Source organism: Salmo trutta, chromosome 3 (genome assembly GCF_901001165.1).
Source record: "Salmo trutta chromosome 3, fSalTru1.1, whole genome shotgun sequence".
Lineage (NCBI taxonomy): Eukaryota > Metazoa > Chordata > Actinopteri > Salmoniformes > Salmonidae > Salmo > Salmo trutta.
In genome coordinates, this window is record NC_042959.1 from 36,616,699 (window position 1) to 36,637,751 (window position 21,053).

General features: G+C 40.4%; 2 protein-coding genes across 9 annotated transcripts in view; both read left to right on the forward strand.

Moving 5' to 3' along the window:
- The window catches only part of LOC115174577 (collagen alpha-1(XXIII) chain), a 225,363-nt gene extending 209,824 nt beyond the window's left edge, over nucleotides 1–15,539 (forward strand). For 5 of the 8 annotated variants that reach the window (XM_029733255.1, XM_029733248.1, XM_029733264.1 and 2 more), the window contains 10 exons: nucleotides 169–234; nucleotides 365–391; nucleotides 1,949–2,008; nucleotides 2,097–2,168; nucleotides 2,292–2,318; nucleotides 2,416–2,469; nucleotides 7,376–7,462; nucleotides 9,668–9,760; nucleotides 12,201–12,239; nucleotides 13,149–15,539. In XM_029733255.1, coding sequence (XP_029589115.1) covers nucleotides 169–234; nucleotides 365–391; nucleotides 1,949–2,008; nucleotides 2,097–2,168; nucleotides 2,292–2,318; nucleotides 2,416–2,469; nucleotides 7,376–7,462; nucleotides 9,668–9,760; nucleotides 12,201–12,239; nucleotides 13,149–13,313 — 690 coding nt within the window. In that variant the 3' untranslated portion in view covers nucleotides 13,314–15,539. Of the gene's footprint in view, nucleotides 1–168; nucleotides 235–364; nucleotides 392–1,948; nucleotides 2,009–2,096; nucleotides 2,169–2,291; nucleotides 2,319–2,415; nucleotides 2,470–7,375; nucleotides 7,463–9,667; nucleotides 9,761–12,200; nucleotides 12,240–12,630 lie in introns of all 8 variants that reach the window. The other 3 variants (XM_029733300.1, XM_029733291.1, XM_029733309.1) reach the window with 3 other exon arrangements.
- Nucleotides 15,540–16,188: 649 nt separating this feature from the next.
- On the forward strand, nucleotides 16,189–20,060 carry rack1 (receptor for activated C kinase 1). The gene is made up of 7 exons (XM_029733319.1): nucleotides 16,189–16,442; nucleotides 17,036–17,207; nucleotides 17,721–17,964; nucleotides 18,319–18,429; nucleotides 18,912–19,052; nucleotides 19,365–19,475; nucleotides 19,823–20,060. The coding sequence occupies exons 1-7, from the start codon at nucleotides 16,334–16,336 to the stop codon at nucleotides 19,886–19,888; spliced, it is 954 nt and encodes a 317-aa protein (XP_029589179.1). The 5' UTR covers nucleotides 16,189–16,333; the 3' UTR covers nucleotides 19,889–20,060.
- The last annotated feature ends 993 nt before the right edge of the window (nucleotides 20,061–21,053 follow it).

Consider the following 21,053-nt stretch of genomic DNA (forward strand, 5'->3'; position numbering starts at 1 on the left):
GTTGTTTTTGAATCTGTATCATATTGGCATTGAACACTGCTTCAGGTGGTGCATACCTTGGCAGACAGTTGAATTACATATTGTCTGCGTCTCAAATGACACCATTTGGGATACAACCATTGATATATTCATCCTCTTTAATGTGTTGTCTGTTGTTCTGTTATTCAGGTTCAGATGATTTCTCAGCCGGGCCCTCCCGGCCCCCCAGGACCCCCTGGACCTACAGGGTACATGGTGAGTGTCACTATACGAGAGTGTCTGTGTGTCACCTAAAGAGTTTCACCCCTCTGTTCCCCAGTATGATGTGGCTGAATCATTTCAGATACATAAGACTGACATGAAATGATCTCTTTGTGTGTTCCAGGGTCATCATGGAACGCCTGGCCCTAAGGTAAGACTAGAAGGCCATAGAGGTACAGTAATGTCTGTCATCACATTGTATTTGTCACATGCTTCGTAAATAACAGGTGTAGACTACCAGTGAAATGCTTACAGTGCCTTGCAAAAGTATTCATCCCCCTAATTTAAATGGAATTTTATTTGGATTTCATGTAATGGACTTACAAAACATTGTCCAAATTGGTGAAATGAAATGTAAAAAATTACTTGTTTGAAAAAATTCTAAAAAATAAAAAACAGAAAAGTGGTGTGTGCATATGTATTCACCCCCTTTGGTATGAAGCCTCTAAATAAGATCTGGTGCAACCAAATACCTTCAAAAGTTATATAAAGTCCACCTGTGTGCAATCTAAGTGTCACATGATCTGTCACATGATCTCAGTATACCTGTTCTGAAAGGCCCCAGAGTCTGCAATACCACTAAGCAAGGAGCACCACCATGCAAGCGGCACCATGAAGACCAAGGAGCTCTCCAAACAGGTCAGGGACAAAGTTGTGGAGAAGTACAGATCAGGGTTGGGTTATAAAAAAAGATCTGAAGCGTTGAACATCCCACGGAGCACCATTAAATCCATTATTAAAAAATGAAAATAATATGGCACCACAACAAACCTGCCAAAAGAGGGCTACCCACCAAAACTCACAGACGAGGCAAGGGGGGCATTAATCAGAGAGGCAACAAAGAGACCAAAATTAACCATGAAGGAGCTGCAAAGATTGGAATATCTGTTCATTGGACCACTTTAAGCCGTACACTCCACAGAGCTGGGCTTTATGGAAGAGTGGCCAGAAAAAAGTCATTGCTTAAAGAAAAAAATAAGCAAACACGTTTGGTGTTCGCCAAAAGGAATGTGGGAGACACCCCAAGCATATGGAAGAATGTACTCTGGTCAGATGAGACAAAAATTGAGCTTTTTGGCCATCAAGGACAATGCTATGTCTGGCGCAAAACCAACACCTCTCATCACCCCGAGAACAACATCCCCACAGTGAAGCATGGTGGTGGCAGCATCATGCTGTGGGGATGTTTTTCATCGGAAGGGACTGGGAAACTGGCTAAAATTGAAGAAATTATGGATGGCGCTAAATACAGGGAAATTCTTGAGAGAAACCTGTTTCAGTGAATAGTTATGCACGCTCAAGTTTTTTGTTTTTTGTCTTATTTCTTGTTTGTTTCACAATAAAAAATATTTTGCATCTTCAAAGTGGTAGGCATGTTGTGTAAATCAAATGATACAAATCCCCCAAAAATCAATTTTAATTCCAGGTTGTAAGGCAACAAAATAGGAAAAATGCGAAGGGGGTGAATACTTTCACAAGCCACTGTACTTACGGACCTTTCCCAACAATGCAGAGAGAAAAAAAGTTAAATAAACACACAATGAGTAATGATAACTTGGCTATCCAGAGTCTATGTGCAGGGGTACAAGGTAATTGAGGTAGATATGGACATATAGGTAGAGATAAAATGACTAGGCAACAAGATAGATCATCTGTACGTGCTCTTGAGTGTTGGAGAGTGTACTGAGTATAATGTGTTCCCATGCAGGGAGAGCCTGGAGAAAAATCTAAAGGGGAGAAGGGAGACATTGGACCTGCTGGACTGAGGGTGAGTGATATTATAGAATCATAGATTATGAGCTGCAGCTGCTGATGATGATGATGGTGATGATATCTAACGTGTCTGTCCTCCCCAGGGTATTGATGGCCCTCAGGGTCCCCCCGGCTCCACAGGATTGGTGGGTCTCCCAGGCACCAAAGGAGAAAAGGTGGGTGACGCCCTCATTATCAAATAACCTTAGCACATTAGGCTTACAATCATTGCATGTCATGGTTTTTCATGGTCTTGGTCATGGTGGTACTGATGCATTCAATCATGTGTGTGTTGACAGGGCAAGTCTGGGGAGCCTGGAATGGATGTAAGTATGAAATAGTGTTTTTGAACTTTGACCTACCAGACTATATGACACTGGGGAATTCACTGCAGCCCACACTAACCTGTTCCTCCCTCTACAGGGTTTCCCAGGCCTGATTGGAGAGAAGGGAGACCGGGGAGACAGAGGAGACAAGGTAGGAGGAGCATGTTCTTCCCTTCTCTAGCCCACAGTTCTGCTATTATGCATACACATCCCAATCACCTGTATGCTTTACCTGCCATCATTGAAGCAGGTCTTGCCAATTTAAAGTTGGTGGGTTAGCCGAGACATGTTCATTCCATTAAATATTGGGTAAAGATCTGAGATGGTTGTAATGGTTATTGTACGGTCACTGTTACTACAGTGACTACTTGGTGATGAACCATAACTACACAAGCATGCTGTAGGGAGCTGTAGTTGTAAATATACTAGGGTGAGCTGTAGTTCTAAATATGACCACCAAAATACACTAGATGAAACCTGCATGATGAGTGTTCGAAATCCTGTTTTCCCTCATCGGTATTTGAAGTCTCTGTGATGTGACAACCACTACGCTAGTCTACATCACCCTCCCTATCTGGGGTCAAAGCCCCAAAGTACCAATAAACAACCATTTGCCTTTGTAAGCTATGCCTTTAATGAAAGTAATAAAGATAAATGAACAAAATATGAGTGTCTAAGGTTTGCAAATTACTAATCTCATGAACTTTGTTTCTAAGGCTACATATATTTATATCAGCTAGCTTAAACCTTTTCCCGGGGTAGCTCTTATAAAACTAGGGTTGCAAGGGAGGGTATATTACTGTGGTCTACCAATAAACTACCAGAATTTTGGTATCTTTCAAAGATTTTATGTAATCTATCACAAGACATCTAATGGCCTTTTTAGGTACTTCAGATTATCAGAGGAGTCTGTAATTACTCTGGCCCTCTTTCTGGCCTCATCACATGTAAAATATATGAAATATGAATTGATTTTAAATCAAAAATGACAAAGCTGCTAAACATTATGCTAAATACAAACCGTAAATTTAGGGTGTATCCGTAAATTCAATCTGACTGAGGAGTAGAGTTGATCCAAGCGTTCTGACCTCACAACGGCAGTCAAGCACCCAAGCTAACTGGCTAACGTTGGCTAGCTTGCTAGCTACTTCCAGACACAAATGAGAGAACACCTCACTCTGACCATTTTATTCGCCCTAGCAGAGCTGGTTAGGATGTTTCATGTTATCCAGAGCATTGGTGTCTGTAACTGTGCTGCTGGCAACGTTTACTGACACTGGCCATATTCAACAGGTGTTGAGTATTCAGTGTTTGTAAATTCATCAGTTATTCTGCGCTCTGTCATACTCAGACGAGAGCGCTCTGAAATTGGAGTAGATAGCCAGAGTGAATTTATGAACGCACCCTTAGTGAATACCTTTGGTGATAATATGAGAGTTTCAGCATGAAATATCCTTTATATATATTTTTTAACACTTGTTTATTTTACTATGTCAATATGTATTTGTTGTCTATGTTTTGGCGTCAAAATCGCAGCAGTTGTGAAAAAAGATAATAGTCGGATGATTTGTGGAGGTAATTGAAACAATGCAATTGTTGATTAGAGGCATTTTCATTAATTAGGTTATTTTCTCTTGAACCAATTGTTCTTTCTATTAGAAACTGGTTTAGCTCAGCTACAGCATGGTGCTCTATTCTTCATGCCGCTTCTGCATAGCTGTCTTGCTGGACTGTTGATCTCTTCTGATTCAGGTGTTGTGCTGTTAGCATGGGGGGTAGTGGGGTGAAGGGGTGCTGTCCACTCTGCAAGGGGCCCGATGGTGCAGGGTGGTGTTGGACACTGGATGGGGCCCAATGGTGTAGACAAAAGATTTAAGTGCTTTTGAACAGGCAGTAGGTGCCAGGCGCACCGGTTTGAGTGTGTCAAGAATTGCAACGCTGCTGGGTTTTTCACGCTCAACAGTTTCCTGTGAGTATCAAGAATGGTCCACCACCCAAAGGACATCCAGCTAACTTAACATAACTGTGGGAACCATTGCAGTCAACATGGGCCAGCATCCCGGTGGAATGCTTATGACACCTTGTAGAGTCCATGCAGCATCAGGTTTTTCCTCATTACACATCAAATATTTTTCACATCTTCGACATGGGAATCATTGCAAAATCTCTTGCATGATTTCTTATACACAATTTTAGGTCCAGTCTTTGGAACTTAGTTTTTTCTAGATATGCCTATTATATTATGATCAATACATCCAATGGGTGTGGATACTGCCTTAGAGCTTCGACGAATCTAGGGTGTTCTTAGGCCAAAAGGGGAGCAAATCCATATTAGGAAGATGTTCCTAATGTTATGTAAACTCAGTGTCAGTATACATAGACACACAGGCTTTATTCAAGGTTAGTGGAAGGTCATTAGTAAAATCAGAAAACAATAATGGCCCAAGCCGTCTGCCCTGCACACTCAACCAAATTTGCATTAAAGTCGCTTCCATGAAGGCTTCCATGAACCCTCTGTGTTCTATTAGATAGGTAACTCTCAATCCATGATAAGGCAGAGGATGCAAATCCATAACACCCAAGTTTTTCAGCAATAAGTTATGATCAATGATGTCAAAAACTGCACTAAAATCTAACAAAACAGCTCCCACAATCTTCTTACTATCAATTTATTTCTGCCAATCATTAGTCATTTGTGTCAGTGCCAAGCATGTTGAGTGCCCTTCTCTATAAGCATGCTGAAAGTCTGTTGTTAATTTTTTATTTTCTGTAAAATAACCAACCAGCTCTCGCAGTCTCACATTAGAATTAGACGTTCATCCATGTTTCCCAAAAGTCAAATTTCGAAGTTGTTTAAGGTTAAGTTCAGGCATTAACTCAGATTTTTTTAAGTTAGGGTTAAGTTTAGGCATTTTAACTCTGAAATCTTAAGGTTAGGCATTAACTTCAAATGGTTAAGGTAAGGGTTAAGGTCTCAAAAACAACTTTCTATCGCTGGATTCAAACTTGCAACCTTTGGAATCACAGGCAGATGCTTATGCCCATCTGTCATCCCCGTCCACAATGCGCTAGAAAAAATGAAACCTACTTGACGGTAACAGCGCTCACTGTTGCCCCTAGTGGTCGGTTTCCATATCATCACCTGAAGTCCTCAGACATGGATGGATGTCGAAACTGACTTGTGTCATGAGTGACCTGGCAAAAAATGACTTTATATTTGATCAAACACAATTTGTTTTTAAAGTTTGTAAAGCACTGGTAAGGGGCTGATTGGTCGGCTGTTTGAACCATTAAAGAGTACTCTGCTATTCTCGGCCAGCGGAATGACCTTTCCCTCTCTCCAGGCCTGAGCCACACACCATCTTCTAGGTTTAAATTGAAGATGTGGCAAACAGTTTAAATGTATTCCGCTACCAACCTCAGCAACTTACCATCCATGTTGTCGGTACCAGGTGGCTTGTCCTTATTCATAGATAGCAACATTTTTTTACCTCTTTCACACCCAATTTGCGGAACTCAAAACTACAGTACTTGTCTTTCATTATTTGGTCAGTTATGCTTGAATATGAAGGCTCAGCGTTTGTTGTTTGCATGTCAAGCCTAAGTTTGCTAATCTTGTCAACAAAAATGTTATTCAAGTAATTGGCAATATAATATTTTATTATGACCAAGTCATCTGCCTCAATGAAGGATAGAGCCGAGTTCTCTTTTATGCCTAGAATTTCATTTAAAATACTCCAGAGCTTTTTACTATCATTCTTTATATAATTTATCTTTGTTCCATAGTATAGTTTCTTCTTCTTTTTGTTTAGATACGTGATGTCTCAATTTGCTGTAGTTTGCCAGTCTGCTGTGTTTGCTATTCCCTTTGCCTCACCCCTCTCAGCCATACAGTTTTTCAATGAATCATTTATCCATGGGGATTCGGCAGTTCTAACAGTCAGTTTCTTGATGGGTGCATGCCTATCAGTAACCGGAAGAAGCAGTTTCATAAATGCTTCAAGTGCAGCATCAGGTTGTTCCTCATTACACATCGAATATTTTTCACATCTTCGGCATAGGAATCATTGCAAAACCTCTTGCATGATCGCTTATACACTATTTTATGTCCAGTTTTTGGAACTTCGTTTTTTCTAGATATGCCTATTATATTATGATCAATACATCCAATGGGTGTGGATGCTGCTTTAGAGACGATTTCTGCCACATTAGTAAAGATGTGATCAATACACGTGGATGATTTAGTTCCTGTTCTGTTTGTAAATACGCTGGTAGATTGACTGATAACCTGACCCAGATTGCAGGCATTGTGTTACAGCTTGAAGCTTATTTGTGAGTGGACAGCTTGATGACAACCAGTCAATATTTAGGTCACCCAGAAAATATACCTCTCTGTTAATATCACATACTATATTGAGCATTTCACACATATAGTTCAAAATACTGACTTTTCGCACTCGGTGGTCTATAGCAGCTTCCCACAAGAATAGGTTTTAGGTGAGGCAGATTAACTTCTACATCATCTGACTTGAGATCCTCTCTCAGCCTAACAGGAATATGACTCTGGACATACATACAAACACCTCCTCCATTGGCATTTCTATCTTTCCAATATATTCTATAACCATGTATAGCTACTACTGCATAATCGGAGTAATTATCTAAGTGTGTTTCAGAGATGGACAGAATATGTATGTTTTCTGATGTTAGTAAGTTATCAATTTTATGAACATTGTTTCTCAGGCTATGTTAATATGGGAATATGGGAAAAAATATATCTAAATCTGAAATGTCATATAATAAAAATGTTGTGGGGATTTTGAGAGAAAGGCCTATATTTCTGGTTGAAAATATAGTGTTTAGTTTCAGTAGTTCCCTTCACCATTACAGGCAAAAAAATTATTGACTACTGAAAACACTACAAAGATTATAATTTAGTTCAACTTCAACCAAGGTACTGCAACATATCGTTGAATTACTAGTTGAATTGCATTTAGTAGAACTACTCCCCAACACTGCATGTCTGACCCCTCTCTCTTTCTCTTTCTTGTCTACAGGGTGACCGGGGGACGGTGGGGAAGAGAGGTCTGAAGGGCGGTAAGGGGGAGCAGGGTCCTCCTGGATTGGACCAGCCCTGTCCTGTGGTATGTCACACTCAACCATCCTTCATACATGAGCCTATGGACATTTAGCTCCTTTGAGCCAGACTTGATAAAATATGTAACAACTTTATGTAATTACAATTGTAGATACTCTACTATTTCCTTTTTCATTTCCATCTCTATTTATTATGATTTCTTACTACAGCGCCTTCATAAAGTATTCACACCCCTTGACCTTTCCCACTTTGTTGTGTTACAGCCAGAATTGAAAAAGCATTATTAAATAGCGAAAAGGAAATCACTGGCCTACAGTACACACAATACCCAAAATGTCAAAGTGGAATTACGTTTTTTGACATTTTTACAAATTAATCAAAAATGAAAAGCTGAAATGTCTTGAGTCAATAAGTATTCAACCCCTTTGTTATGGCAAGCCTAAATAAGGTCAGGAGTAAAAATGTGCTAAACAAATCAGACTCAAGTCACACTGTGTGCAATAATAGTGTTTAACATGATTTTTTGAATGACTACCTCATCTCTGAACCCAAGACATACAATAATCTGTAAGGTCCGTCAGTCGAGCAGTGAATTTCAAACACAGATTCAACCACAAAGACCAGGGAGGTTTTCCAATGCCTCACAAAAAAGGGAACCTATTGCTAGATGGGTAAAAAAAAGTTATTAATTACACTTTGGATGGTGTATCGATACACCCAGTCACTACAAAGACACAGCAGTCCTTCTTAACACAGTTGTCGTAGAGAGGAAAGAACCGCTCAGGGATTTCAATATAGGCCAATGAAACAGTTACAGAGTTTAATGGCTGTGATAAGAGAAAACTGAGGATGGATCAACAACATTGTAGTTACTCCACAATACTAACCTAATTGACAGAGTGAAAAGAAGGAAGCAAATCCAATACAACACATTACTGAGTACCACTCTGTCACGGCTGTTTAAATGATCGGACCAAAATACAGCATCGGTTTCGTTCCACATATTTATTGGACTGTGAAACTTAATGCAATACCAAAATAAACTGAATTAAAAAACAACAAACCGTGACGCAGTGGGACAAACTTAAAAAGTGGGACAAACTTAAACGTAAATATGACCTCCAATTAGAGACAACGACAACCGGCTTCCTCTAATTGGAGGTCATGCCAAACAAAAACCAACCTAGAAATACAACACTAGAAACTAAACATAGAAATACAAAAACGGACAAACACCCCCTGTCACGCCCTGACCTACTCTACCATAGAAAATAACAACTTACTATGGTCAGGACGTGACACACTCTCCATGTTTTCAAGCATAGTGGTTGCTGCATCATGTTATGGGTATGCTTGAAATTGTTAAGGACTGGGGAGTTTTTAGGATAAAAAATAAATGGAATGGAGCTAAGCACAGGCAAAATCCTAGAGGATTGGCAAACAGTTGCAATATAGTCCGCTACTCATGTGTTTTCCACCAGACACTGGGAGATCAATTCAACTTTCAGCAGGACAATAACCTAAAACACAGGGCCAAATCTACACTGGAGTTTTCTTACAAGGAAGACAGTGAATGTTTCTGAGTGGCGTGAGTTACAGTTTTGACTTAAAACTACTTGAAAATCTATCGCAAAACCTGAAAATGATTGTCTATTAATGATCAACAACCGATTTGAATGAGCTTGAAGAATTTTGAAAATATTGATGGTCGAATGTTGTACAATCCAGAGGTAGAAAGCTCTTACAGACTTACAGATGTAATCACTGCCAAAGGTGCTTCTACAAAGTACATTTTACATTTTAGTCATTTAGCAGACGCTCTTATCCAGAGCGACTTACAGTAGTGAATGCATACATTCCATCAAAAAAAATCCCCCGTACCTGTCCCCCGTGGGAATCGAACCTACAACCCTGGCGTTGCAAACACCATGCTCTACCAACTGAGCCACACAGGACCTGAATAAGTATTGACTCATGGATGTGAATACTTATGGAAATAAGATATTTATGTATTCAATTTTAATTTTTTGTTGCAGAAATGTATAAAAATATGTTTTCACTTTGTCATTATCGTGTAGTGTGTGTATATATATTTTTTAATCAATTTTGAATTCAGGCTGTAATACAACAAAATGTGGAATAAGTCAAGGGGTATGACTACTTTCTGAAGGCACTGTATATGCTATTCTGTGTCTATGGGGGTAACGTACGTTCAGAGTGTGTGTAACACTAGGTTGGCTTTTGCTGACAGGGTTCTAGTGGGACTAAAGGACTTTCTGATGAGGAGGGAAAGTCCGCTCCTCCTCCTCTTCCTCCTTCTGGCCCCGAGGCCTCCTGTCCTTTGGTACAGTATCTCTACCTGTTTCTACCTTTCCACCTCTTTCCTGCATTGTGTGTCTGCCTTTTTCCCTTTTCTATCCCCTGCACCATGTCCCTTAGTCCGCTGTCCTATTCCATTGTGTGTTTGCTATCTGAATTCTGTCATTTTTTACATCAGTAGGCAGGATGGTCACAGGAATCCTTAGATCAGCATAATTTCAGCTCCATATTGTTGTTTTTCTTATAAAGATTGTGCTGACTTGCATGTGGGATGGTATTGTGCTTTTAGAAGCTAAAATGACTATGTATGCTAATAATTGCACACTCCACACATCAGCACCTACAGCCAGTGAGCTCACTGTCACTCAGTTATGTATAGCCATGTCATCGTGGAATGCTCTGCCATCAGAGGCTACTAAGGCAAAAAGCAAGTTTAGCTTTAAAAAACAGATACAATTTCTTTATCACAGCACCTCTCCTCTTTCTATAGATCTAATTTAACTGTATATATGAATATGTACAGTATGAACAGTGTGTAAATTGTATTTTTGTTGTTTCATGGTCATGACAGTGTCTTTCCAATATATTACTCTTATTTCATTGTATTTGTTATTATTATTATTTTTTGCTTATATACTGCATATATACAGTGTATATACAGTTGAAGTCAGAAGTTTACATACACCTTAGCCAAATACATTTAAACTCAGTTTTTCACAATTCCTGACATTTAATCCTAGTAGAAATTCCCTGTCTTAGGTCAGTTAGGATCACCACTTTATTTTAAGAACGTGAAATGTCAGAATAATAGTAGAGAGAATGATTTATTTCAGCTTTTATTTCTTTCATCACATTCCCAGTGGGTCAGAAGTTTACATACACTCAATTAGTATTTGGTAGCATTGCCTTTAAATTATTTAACTTGGGTCAAACATTTCAGGTAGCCTTCCACAAGCTTCCCACAATAAGTTGGGTGAATTTTGGCCCATTCCTCCTGACAGAGCTGGTGTAACAGAGTCAGGTTTGTAGGCCTCCTTGCTCGCACACGCTTTTTCAGTTCTGCCCACAGATTTTCTATGGGATTGTGATGGCCACCCAAATACCTTGACTTGGTTGTCCTTAAGCCATTTTGCCACAACTTTGGAAGTACACTTGGGGTCACTGTCCATTTGGAAGACCCATTTGCGACCAAGCTTTAACTTCCTGACTGATGTCTTGAGATGTTGCTTCAATATATCCAAATAATTTTCCTACCTCATGATGCCATCTATTTTGTGAAGTGCACCAGTCCCACCTGCAGCAAAGCACCCCCACTTCATGATGCTGCCACCCCCGTGCTTCATGGTTGGGATGGTGTTCTTCGGCTTGCAAGCGTCCCCCTTTTTCCTCCAAACATAACGATGGTCATTATGGCCAAACAGTTCTATTTTTGTTTCATCAGACCAGAGGACATTTCTCCGAAAAATACGATCTTTGTCCCCATGTGCAGTTGCAAACCATAGTCTGGCTTTTTTATGGCGGTTTTGGAGCAGTGGCTTCTTCCTTGCTGAGCGGCCTTTCAGGTTATGACGATATAGGACTTGTTTTACTGTGGATATAGATACTTTTGTACCTGTTTCCTCCAGCATCTTCACAAGGTCCTTTGCTGTTGTTCTGGGATTGATTTGAACTTTTCACACCAAAGTACGTTAATCTCTAGGAGACAGAACATGTCTCCTTCCTGAGCGGTATGACGGCTGCATGGTCCCATGGTGTTTATACTTACATACTATTGTTTGTACAGATGAACGTGGTACCTTCAGGCATTTGGAAATTGCTCCCAAGGATGAACCAGACTTGTGGAGGTCTACAATTTTTTTTCTGAGGTCTTGGCTGATTTCTTTTGATTTTCCCATGATGTCAAGCAAAGAGGCACTGAGTTTGAATGTAGGCCTTGAAATACATCCACAGGTACACCTCCAATTGACTCAGATTATGTCAATTAGCCTATCAGAAGCTTCTAAAGCCATGACATCTTTTACTGGAATTTTCCAAGCTGTTTAAAGGCACAGTCAACTTAGGGTATGTGAACCTCTGACCAACTGGAATTGCGATACAATTAATTATAAGTGAAATAATCTGTCTGTAAACAATTGTTGGAAAACTTACTTGTGTCATGCACAAAGTAGATGTCCTAACCGACTTGCCAAAACTATAGTTTGTTGACAAGAAATTTGTGGAGTGGTTGAAAAACAAGTTTTCATGACTGCAACCTAAGTGTATGTAAATTTCCGACTTCAACTGTATATATTGACTTTAATGTCCTTGTCTATAACTGTTCTGTACTTTGTAGCTGAAGAGTAGCTGCTGCATGTGCAGTAGCTAATGGAGATCCTAATAAACAAAACTAAAATGTAGTGTTTTCACCCTACATTACGTGACACTGCCCCACTAACCACCCCTCTCTCTTGTTCTCTTATCCCCAGGGGCAGGATGGACTGCCCATACCAGGATGTTGGCACAAGGTGAGTGGTGGTAGATTCTAACACCCAGGGTTGCTTAATACCTGCCTGAGTTATATGTAGTTCATTCATTCACAACCACATGCAATGTGATGAGGGTACATTCAAACCAGAGCTTCAAGATAATAAACAATGAACATCAATGAACAACGCAATGTTCATTGCCCAACTTAAATTATTTTTACTGAGCCAATAAGCATGTATTAAACCCAATATATAAATGTTATTGGGGTGTGAGAATGATTATAATATGTATGTTATATAATCATCATCTTATGAGTGTGATTATAAGATGACGAAGGAAGCATGTATTATAGAGCTGTAGTAATTTGCTAACATTAGTATTGTTCTTGACCTGTGACCCCCACTAATCCCTACTCTCCTTCTCTTGCAGTGATGACTAACATCAAGCATGGCCACTGTACATATTGATATGGTATATATTGCAACTGAATACTACATCGCATTTAAGATCATTTTTTGCCTTTTTATGGAAACGTTTTATATAATATATAGAGATTTTTTTGGTTTGTTATCTTGAGTCAACAATATTAACCAGACCGCATATATCGATCAATACAGATATTTTTTTGTACACGGACTCTGGATATAAAGTAAAATGGAGTCAATGAGACACAGACATCTTTGAGCAACATCAAGACAGAGAAATAAAGCAGCAAACAGACTCCAAACCTAATGGACATACAGACACATGCTGGAGAGTGGATGGATAGGGAGAGCGGTCTTACTAATGGAGTCTCGTCTGCCGTATTGCTGCCTGGCCATTAATTTTGCATGGGAGTGTGTGTGCTCGCGCCGCCCTGCTCAACCCCACGGATGGACATACCTCCTGGTAGGATAAATGGAGGAGTGTAGGTCAGTGCTCTCTTCTCCTCTCTCTGTTTTTTAAAGGAGGAGAAGGAGGAGGAGAGGAGGAGACAGAAGCTCAAACGCAAGCGTCTCGCTCTCTCTCAGCCCAGAGGGGAGAGCAGGCCCGGAGGACAGAGGGAAGACGCGGGAGAGACAGACAGTCATGGGAGCAAAGAGGACAGACAACCTCTATTGAGAGAGTCATGAAACAGTTCCGTGCAATTCAGTTCACTGATGAATACTGAGATCCTGCATTATGGAAAAATACCAGTAGAGGGCGACACAGAACACTACATTTACACTTTCACCTGAAGAGGAATCTCACCAATTGGCTGTTGTAGTTTGTTACCACACTCACAGTTGGTTCTGGGCTAGAGGCAAGGATTTACCTATGATTACACAATAATAATAATAATAATAATAATATATGATGTCTGTGGATTCACCCGACAGATATGATGAAAGTGTTTTTATGATATGGAGTATGACAATTTAATTTGTTGCCCTTCTTTACTTTAGTGTTTCCATTTAATAAAGTGCATGATCAACACAAGTCACAGCATTATATATAGTAGCTTCCCCCATACCAGCACACTAAGGCAATAAGTTACTGAGGTATTTACTTTGCAAAGAACAATCTCTAACAGTCTTTCCATGTAAAATGCCACAGGGCATAATTTCTTTATGCAGATGTTTTTTTTGCGTGCGTGGGTGACACTACTGGGAGTGATGACAAGTGTGATGTTTTATTTGATTTTATCTAGTTCAGTTACATTTGCATTCCTGTGCATGGACGTGTTTGTATAATATACAGATGCATACTAAGTTCATTGTGTTAATTTCAAAGTTAGAACTGAAGGAGCCATTTGCAGTATTAACAAATATGGAGTAATCCATCAATGAAGTTGAATATGAAGTTCATTTGAATATTGAGTCACTTTGTGATTTTATTTGGCATTCATCAGATGCCAATTAGAAATATCACATCAGTATTTTCTGACAGTGTTGACAGTACAGTGTTGAAGACGTATATTTAAGTATTATCACTTAACCTTTGCTAAAGACACATTTAGATGAAATACTGTTTTCTCAACAACAGTATGAATTCTTGCTGCTGACTTAAAATTGTATTGTTTGTTTTTCTTAACCAATGAGTTTAGTCATATAAGACAAGAGTTCACAGACTGAAGTACAATAATGTACCCAAAGTCATTGATTTAATTTACATTTACATTTTACATTTAAGTCATTTAGCAGACGCTCTTATCCAGAGCGACTTACAAATTAGGAATTTAATAATAGTTATACTAATTGATCCACATTGACACACAATGACAAAAAGGTAATCATTGACGGATGGTTTAACTATACCTACTTGTTTGTTTTTTATACATTATTACATCATGAATGACATTTTTTCATTTTTTCTGATTTATATATTTTTTTCCTGACTTTATGGATTCTCTTTTGGAAATCTATCTACTTGGTGCTCGATCACTCTGCGTTTCTGTTTTTCTCAAGTCTTCCTGTATGGTCCACACACAACACACACACACACACACACACACACACACACACACACACACACACACACACACACACCTCAATTTCAATGTCAAGAGCACATGGCAGATACAAGTAACTTGTCTTGTGGGTTTCACTTTACCACATTTATGCCATTAAGATAAGATAATAAACACCTAGTTCATTATATTGTACTTTATTAATGTACCATTTTCAGTATTTGAATTCACAAAGTGTTATTATTTGAAACTGGGATGTAGTGCACAATCATATTTGTTGTTTCCTTCAACCCTCTCATTTAAAGGCCCAGTGCAGTCACTGTGAAAGTGTGAACACGTTTTATCATTGTTATTTCCTAATAGTTGCTGGTTGAAATACAATCTACACAGGACCTTCTATTCAGCAGGTTTTCATGGGCGGGAGGTTGGTAAATTGGTTAATAGACCAATACAAAGTAGACTTTAAACCTATCCCCATTTTAATTCAAATCTATTACAGTAAGGTAATTATTTGTTACCAAGAAATGATTTGATATTGATTTTAAAAAACGTCTGCATTGGGCCTTTGATGTTGGATATATGCAGTAATGTGTGTGGTACACTACCTTAACAAACTGGTGTTTCTCTGCAATATTACAGGTTTATTTCTTTGGCAGATATCCTCAGTTTCTCATTTTTTAAGGAATAATTGCCATCCATTGGTGACACAATGTCTCAGTACAGTTTAGCGTGTTTTATAACAAAAATATTACAGTATTTGGTCGATTTTTATGAGTTTGTTTATTTGGTTGTGTATTTGGTTGTAAAATAATTAAGCTATTTTTGTAACTGCTATCTTTATCTTTGTATTATGTCAAATCTGGTCAACTCAACATGTAGACTGAAATAAACTCCATAAAATATACTGTTACCTTCTTGAACCTCTTCCAGTCATTTGTTCTTAACAATCCTCACTCATATTTCAAAAATTGTAGGAAAAATAAAGTTATATAATTAGGAGGATAATGTATTTTGCATTAGGAATAGTAGGCCTACTGCATTATTCAGAGCAAAGGACCATAATGCATTCTGACTGCAATCATTAGGCCGGAGGTTACAATCTTGTTCTGCTTGCAAACCCAAATTGACCTAAAAAAAATATATAAGGGATCCCACGTGAAATGTTTTCTTGCATTTTTGTTGAATAAGATTACAGACTTTCTCAAGGGACCCCATTTCAATATATGGGACCCCAAGTTTGAGAACCTCTGCATTAGACCTACTAATAATTCCAGAATGCATTGGAATGAAATACCTTCTGTGGCCTATTTCATGGCACACCTTTACAGCACTTACATCTATGTAACTGTAATACAATTTGGGGATACATTTTTGGGGATTACCACCATCCATAACATGATTGCTACAATTATAACTTTGCAATGGTCTCTTTAATCTTTCTAATAATATTATTCTGTTTCTGTTTGACATGGAAGAAAAGTAAAATCCAGGTAATAATAATAATAATAATAAAACACACGGGCATGAAAGGGTTAATACTGTTCTTCCCAGTGTACTCCGCGCGCGATCGACCCCTCAAAGGTTCTGCATCCGGGTCTGAACTTCCTTTTTCTCTGTGCCTAAATGTGAGAGGACCTAGGGAAACCTAGCCCTCAAACTAATCTATATCCATCCTTGAAAAAGGCACACTAAAACTTCGCCGAAATGACTGAGCAGATGACAGTAAGGGGCACCTTGAAGGGGCACAATGGTTGGGTCACCCAAATCGCGACTACCCCTCAGTTTCCCGATATGATTCTGTCTGCATCCCGAGGTAAGCGCTTCTCAGCCCGCTACGACGATCGGCGATATGGCTAAACTCAAGCATGTTACCTTGCTAAATTTGATGTGTAGCCGCGACTGCTTAAACAATGTAAATCATGAAAGTGAGCTCAATCAATGTAGGGGTCAAGTCTTGCGTCAAACGCAATGTCTAGTGGACAAACTACAAGTAAGTTATGTCTGATTTCTAGCCCTTGAGAACAAACGTCGCCTGCTATGCCGACACCACATCCACGTGCACCGCCAAGTGGACAAAATGTTCAGTAGGCTAGCAATGGAAAATGCATTTCTAGACCTGACAATTGAATTGTAACTACCATAGCAGTCTATTAAAAGTTACTGTTTTGAGGACGTTATGATTATACATGTCTGTCGGTAATTGTTGAAGGCAACATACCGGTAGGTGGCTGGCTAGCTTCCCATACTTAACGCGTCGATAGTTGGACACCTTGATTGGCAATGCATTTTTGCTTCTGTCAACAGACTGTTACGTTAGTTAGCTAGGCCTACCTATTGTTCAACTGCAATCTCTACCATTCCATAATTTTTTAATTGAAATGTATAATCAGCATTTCTTTTTTTCAGATAAGTCTATCATTATGTGGAAGCTGACTCGTGATGAGACCAACTATGGCATCCCCCAGCGTGCCCTGAAGGGACACTCTCACTTTGTGAGCGATGTAGTCATCTCCTCAGATGGACAGTTTGCCCTGTCTGGGTCCTGGGATGGGACACTCCGCCTATGGGACCTCACCACGTAAGTCTAGGGTTGGTGGGGTGATGTGTAGTGCCATACATTGTGTACAGGCATCTGTACATCTGATTCTGGTCTGAATTGAAGACTAGGATTAGTTGGCTCATTTTGATTACTGAGCTGGAACAAAAGCCTGCAGACATTCTAGGACCAGAGTTATCTGCCTCTGCCAACCTGTTTACACCCCTCCAGTCATATCAGGTCAGTGATGAGGTTATCAATCCAACCATTTGGGTGTTCACCCCTGGTGCATAAGCCCAGGAAGGAAATGTTGGTAGTTTCATATCATGATGCAGACATGAGTCAAAATGCTGGTTCTAAAGTGATGAAACTTCCAATGCCATCTGTATCCTTGTGATGATAAAGAGGCTGTTTCTGAACGCAACCTGCGCTTACCTGTGAAAGATGAGAGGTGGATATCAGAATCATGTGCTGCCTTGGTTTCAATACAACGGTTATTAGTCATCTGTAGTAGGAAGATTTACACATGGACTCAACGGTTCTCTTCCTCTCCAGTGGCACCACCACCCGTCGCTTTGTGGGCCACACCAAGGACGTCCTGAGTGTGGCTTTCTCTGCCGACAACCGGCAGATCGTGTCTGGCTCTCGGGACAAGACCATCAAGCTGTGGAACACCCTGGGAGTCTGCAAGTACACCATCCAGGATGAGAGCCACTCTGAGTGGGTGTCCTGTGTGCGCTTTTCCCCCAACAGCAGCAACCCCATCATTGTTTCCTGTGGTTGGGACAAGATGGTCAAGGTACGGACAACGCTGCATACAGCACAAGTGACTCACTAGGACAGTTGGCTGCGTAGATTATTAAACTAAGCAGAAGTCTTGATACTTTAAAAAAAAAGCGGTTTGGTTCTGTAGATGTAATAAAAATCCAGCTCTCTTGTTAGATTAAGTGGTTTCCTGCTTTGCCCTGTGATTACAATGTGACATAATCACCCTGAGCCTCGGCTCTGACGACAAGTCCTGCAATGATGACGGGTACAGGAACCAGGCTGCAAATGTGTGCAATGTCGAACACTTGAAATGGTTCACCTCCAGCGGGTATTTGTCTTATCGGTGTACCCTGACTCATGGCCTTCCCCGCTGTTCTGTTTCTAGGTGTGGAACCTGGCCAACTGCAAGCTGAAGACTAACCACATTGGCCACACTGGCTACCTGAATACAGTGACCGTCTCTCCCGATGGCTCTCTCTGCGCTTCTGGTGGAAAGGTATGATGAAAGCACTCTGCTAATATTTGCTATTACGTTATAGGTTTAAAGTTGTCACTGTTACGTTATAGGTTTAAAGTTGTCACTGTTCACCTGCAGTTTCTGCCTTTATTGAATTTGACCAGATTAGATTAAGGTCACTGGGTGGGTCTGTGGTTGGTGTAATAACTTGGGGATAGTTCTTGGTGTTAAATGTGGTGTTGCAAAGTTATGATGGAAATTCTAATGCCGTCTGTTTCACTATGATGATAAAGAGGCTGTTTCTGAACGCAACCGGCACTTTTGAAACGTCATTTAGTGTACTCAAACCTGCCTACTGAGATTTGCCATTTAGGGTTATTGTTGGTGGTTTGTATCCCCAGTGAACGGCCGTGGACTCTACACTTAATTGCATGCCCAAATTGCCCTGCAAAGCAAGCATGTTAATTTGTGTTGTCCATTGGCTGACCTTTGACCCTGAATCCCGTTCTCTCCTCCCATAGGACGGTCAGGCCATGCTGTGGGACCTGAACGAGGGCAAGCACCTGTACACCCTAGACAGTGGTGACAACATAAACGCCCTCTGCTTCAGCCCCAACCGCTATTGGCTCTGTGCTGCCACCGGCCCCAGCATCAAAATCTGGGTAAGACTACTACTCTAAGAAAACATCAGCACTGACTGTGCAGTTGGTTGGAAAGACGGTTTGGTGTTGTGGTCTGTAATCAAACTACATTAGTCAAGGAGCGATGATGGAAAAAATTCCAATGCCATCTTATTTCTATGATGATAAAGAGGCTGTTTCTGAGCTCTACTAACTGCGTCCTCTTCTGAAGCCATCTGTTGGACCTGAGAATGTGATTGCCATGTCCGCATCAGAGTAGTTCCAATTTCATCACAACCCATTGTCTCTCAAAGCTATGCTCATCAGTCTCCCCTTTTCCTCCCCTCCCTTCAGGATCTGGAGGGTAAGATCATTGTGGATGAGCTGAGACAGGAGGTTATCAGCACCAACAGTAAGGCCGAGCCCCCACAGTGCACCTCTCTGGCCTGGTCTGCTGACGGACAGGTACGACATGCCCCATTACTACTTTATGGTCCCACAGAGCTACGCTAGAACCCTGGGTTTACTTCTAGAACAGGGTCGTGTTATTTCAGTCTGCTTTCAGAAATTAGTGTCTGCTGGGTTGTTTGTTGCCTTGCCCTGTGATTACAAAGTGACATTTATTGCCTGAGCTTTGGCTCTGACGACAAGTCCTGCAATGATGATGGGTATAGGAACTAGAGTACATATTCATGCAATGTCTAGCACTTGGAGTCAACCCTAGTGGGAGTATTATACTTTAATATATTGTGAACAGCTTCTTTTTTTGCAACTTCTGGCCATTTCCTTATTCTTCCCTTCTCTTTTAACAGACCCTGTTTGCTGGCTACACGGATAACCTGATCAGAGTGTGGCAGGTTACCATCGGAACCAGATAAGGACCTTTTCACAGATTTGATGATGAATAAAAGACAATTTTAAATGAACTTAGTTTGAGTGTCTTGTTTGTTTGAATACGTTTGCACGATGTGTGGTGCAATTTTAATGCAGACATATTTTGACCTTCTGTAATAATTGGGTTGTGATTCTGTAATAAATGGGTGCAACATATTTTCACATATTTGAGAAGTTTTGTAATTGTCAAACAGTCAACATGTTTCTCCACTTGCCGTCAAAAGGTCTAAATCTCTTGCCGTAGTCGGTATCCTAGCAATGGGAATGAGCTAACCTCTTCGAAAAGGTTTGTAGCTTGGAAGCTGACACTTAATTACACTTGGGCAGCTTTACTATGGGTCTTCCTCGTCAGCCTGTAATATGGTAAGCGTTGTCCCATTACCAATTTGAACATGTTGCAAACAAACGTTATATTCGCGTCATCAGACTGCCAGATTTTGCGATGGCGCCAGTATTAATCTTAACCAGGTAAAATTGAGGGAGAGTTTACACTACAAGAGCAAACGTTATGATTCAGACGCCCGCTCCTCGGATTTACGTGGAGAGAACTCTTGGATTGATCAAACCTGACGCTATACACCACACTGAGAAGATATCATTATCAGCTCTGGGTTCACTGTTACAGGTTGGTGTACAAAGTTTATTCAGACACGCAGCACAGCTGTTGAACAACAAACATTCATGCCGCCCATAGCATCGCCACTAGCCAGTTACTGAACAATTTGGGACATCAGTGGCGGGTCAATGTGTAAATACAAAGGGGGTGTTGCCAAAGTAGAGGCTACTGCTGAAAATAATGAATGTGTCGTCTCTAGGCAATAAAACCGAACAATACCAGAGTAATGAACCAAATGGAATAGATGGTCAAATTTGATTGGATGATTGTGTGCGGCGCTTTGGTTTGATCCAGACATGATCGGCAAACTCAACATCTGCCATGTACACTTGTCATTAATCACTATGTGATCGTGTGTCTGTGCCATTGCTCTTTGACAGAAACTGAAGCAGCAGCTGAGTCCTGGAGCAGTGCAGTGACTATGTTGAGCAGTATGGGAAGCTATTCTTCCCAAGCCTTCAGGAGCTCTGGATTTATCGCCTACTGGAAGACCTGTCCAACTACACCAAGGCCAGGGAGACACCCAGAATGGT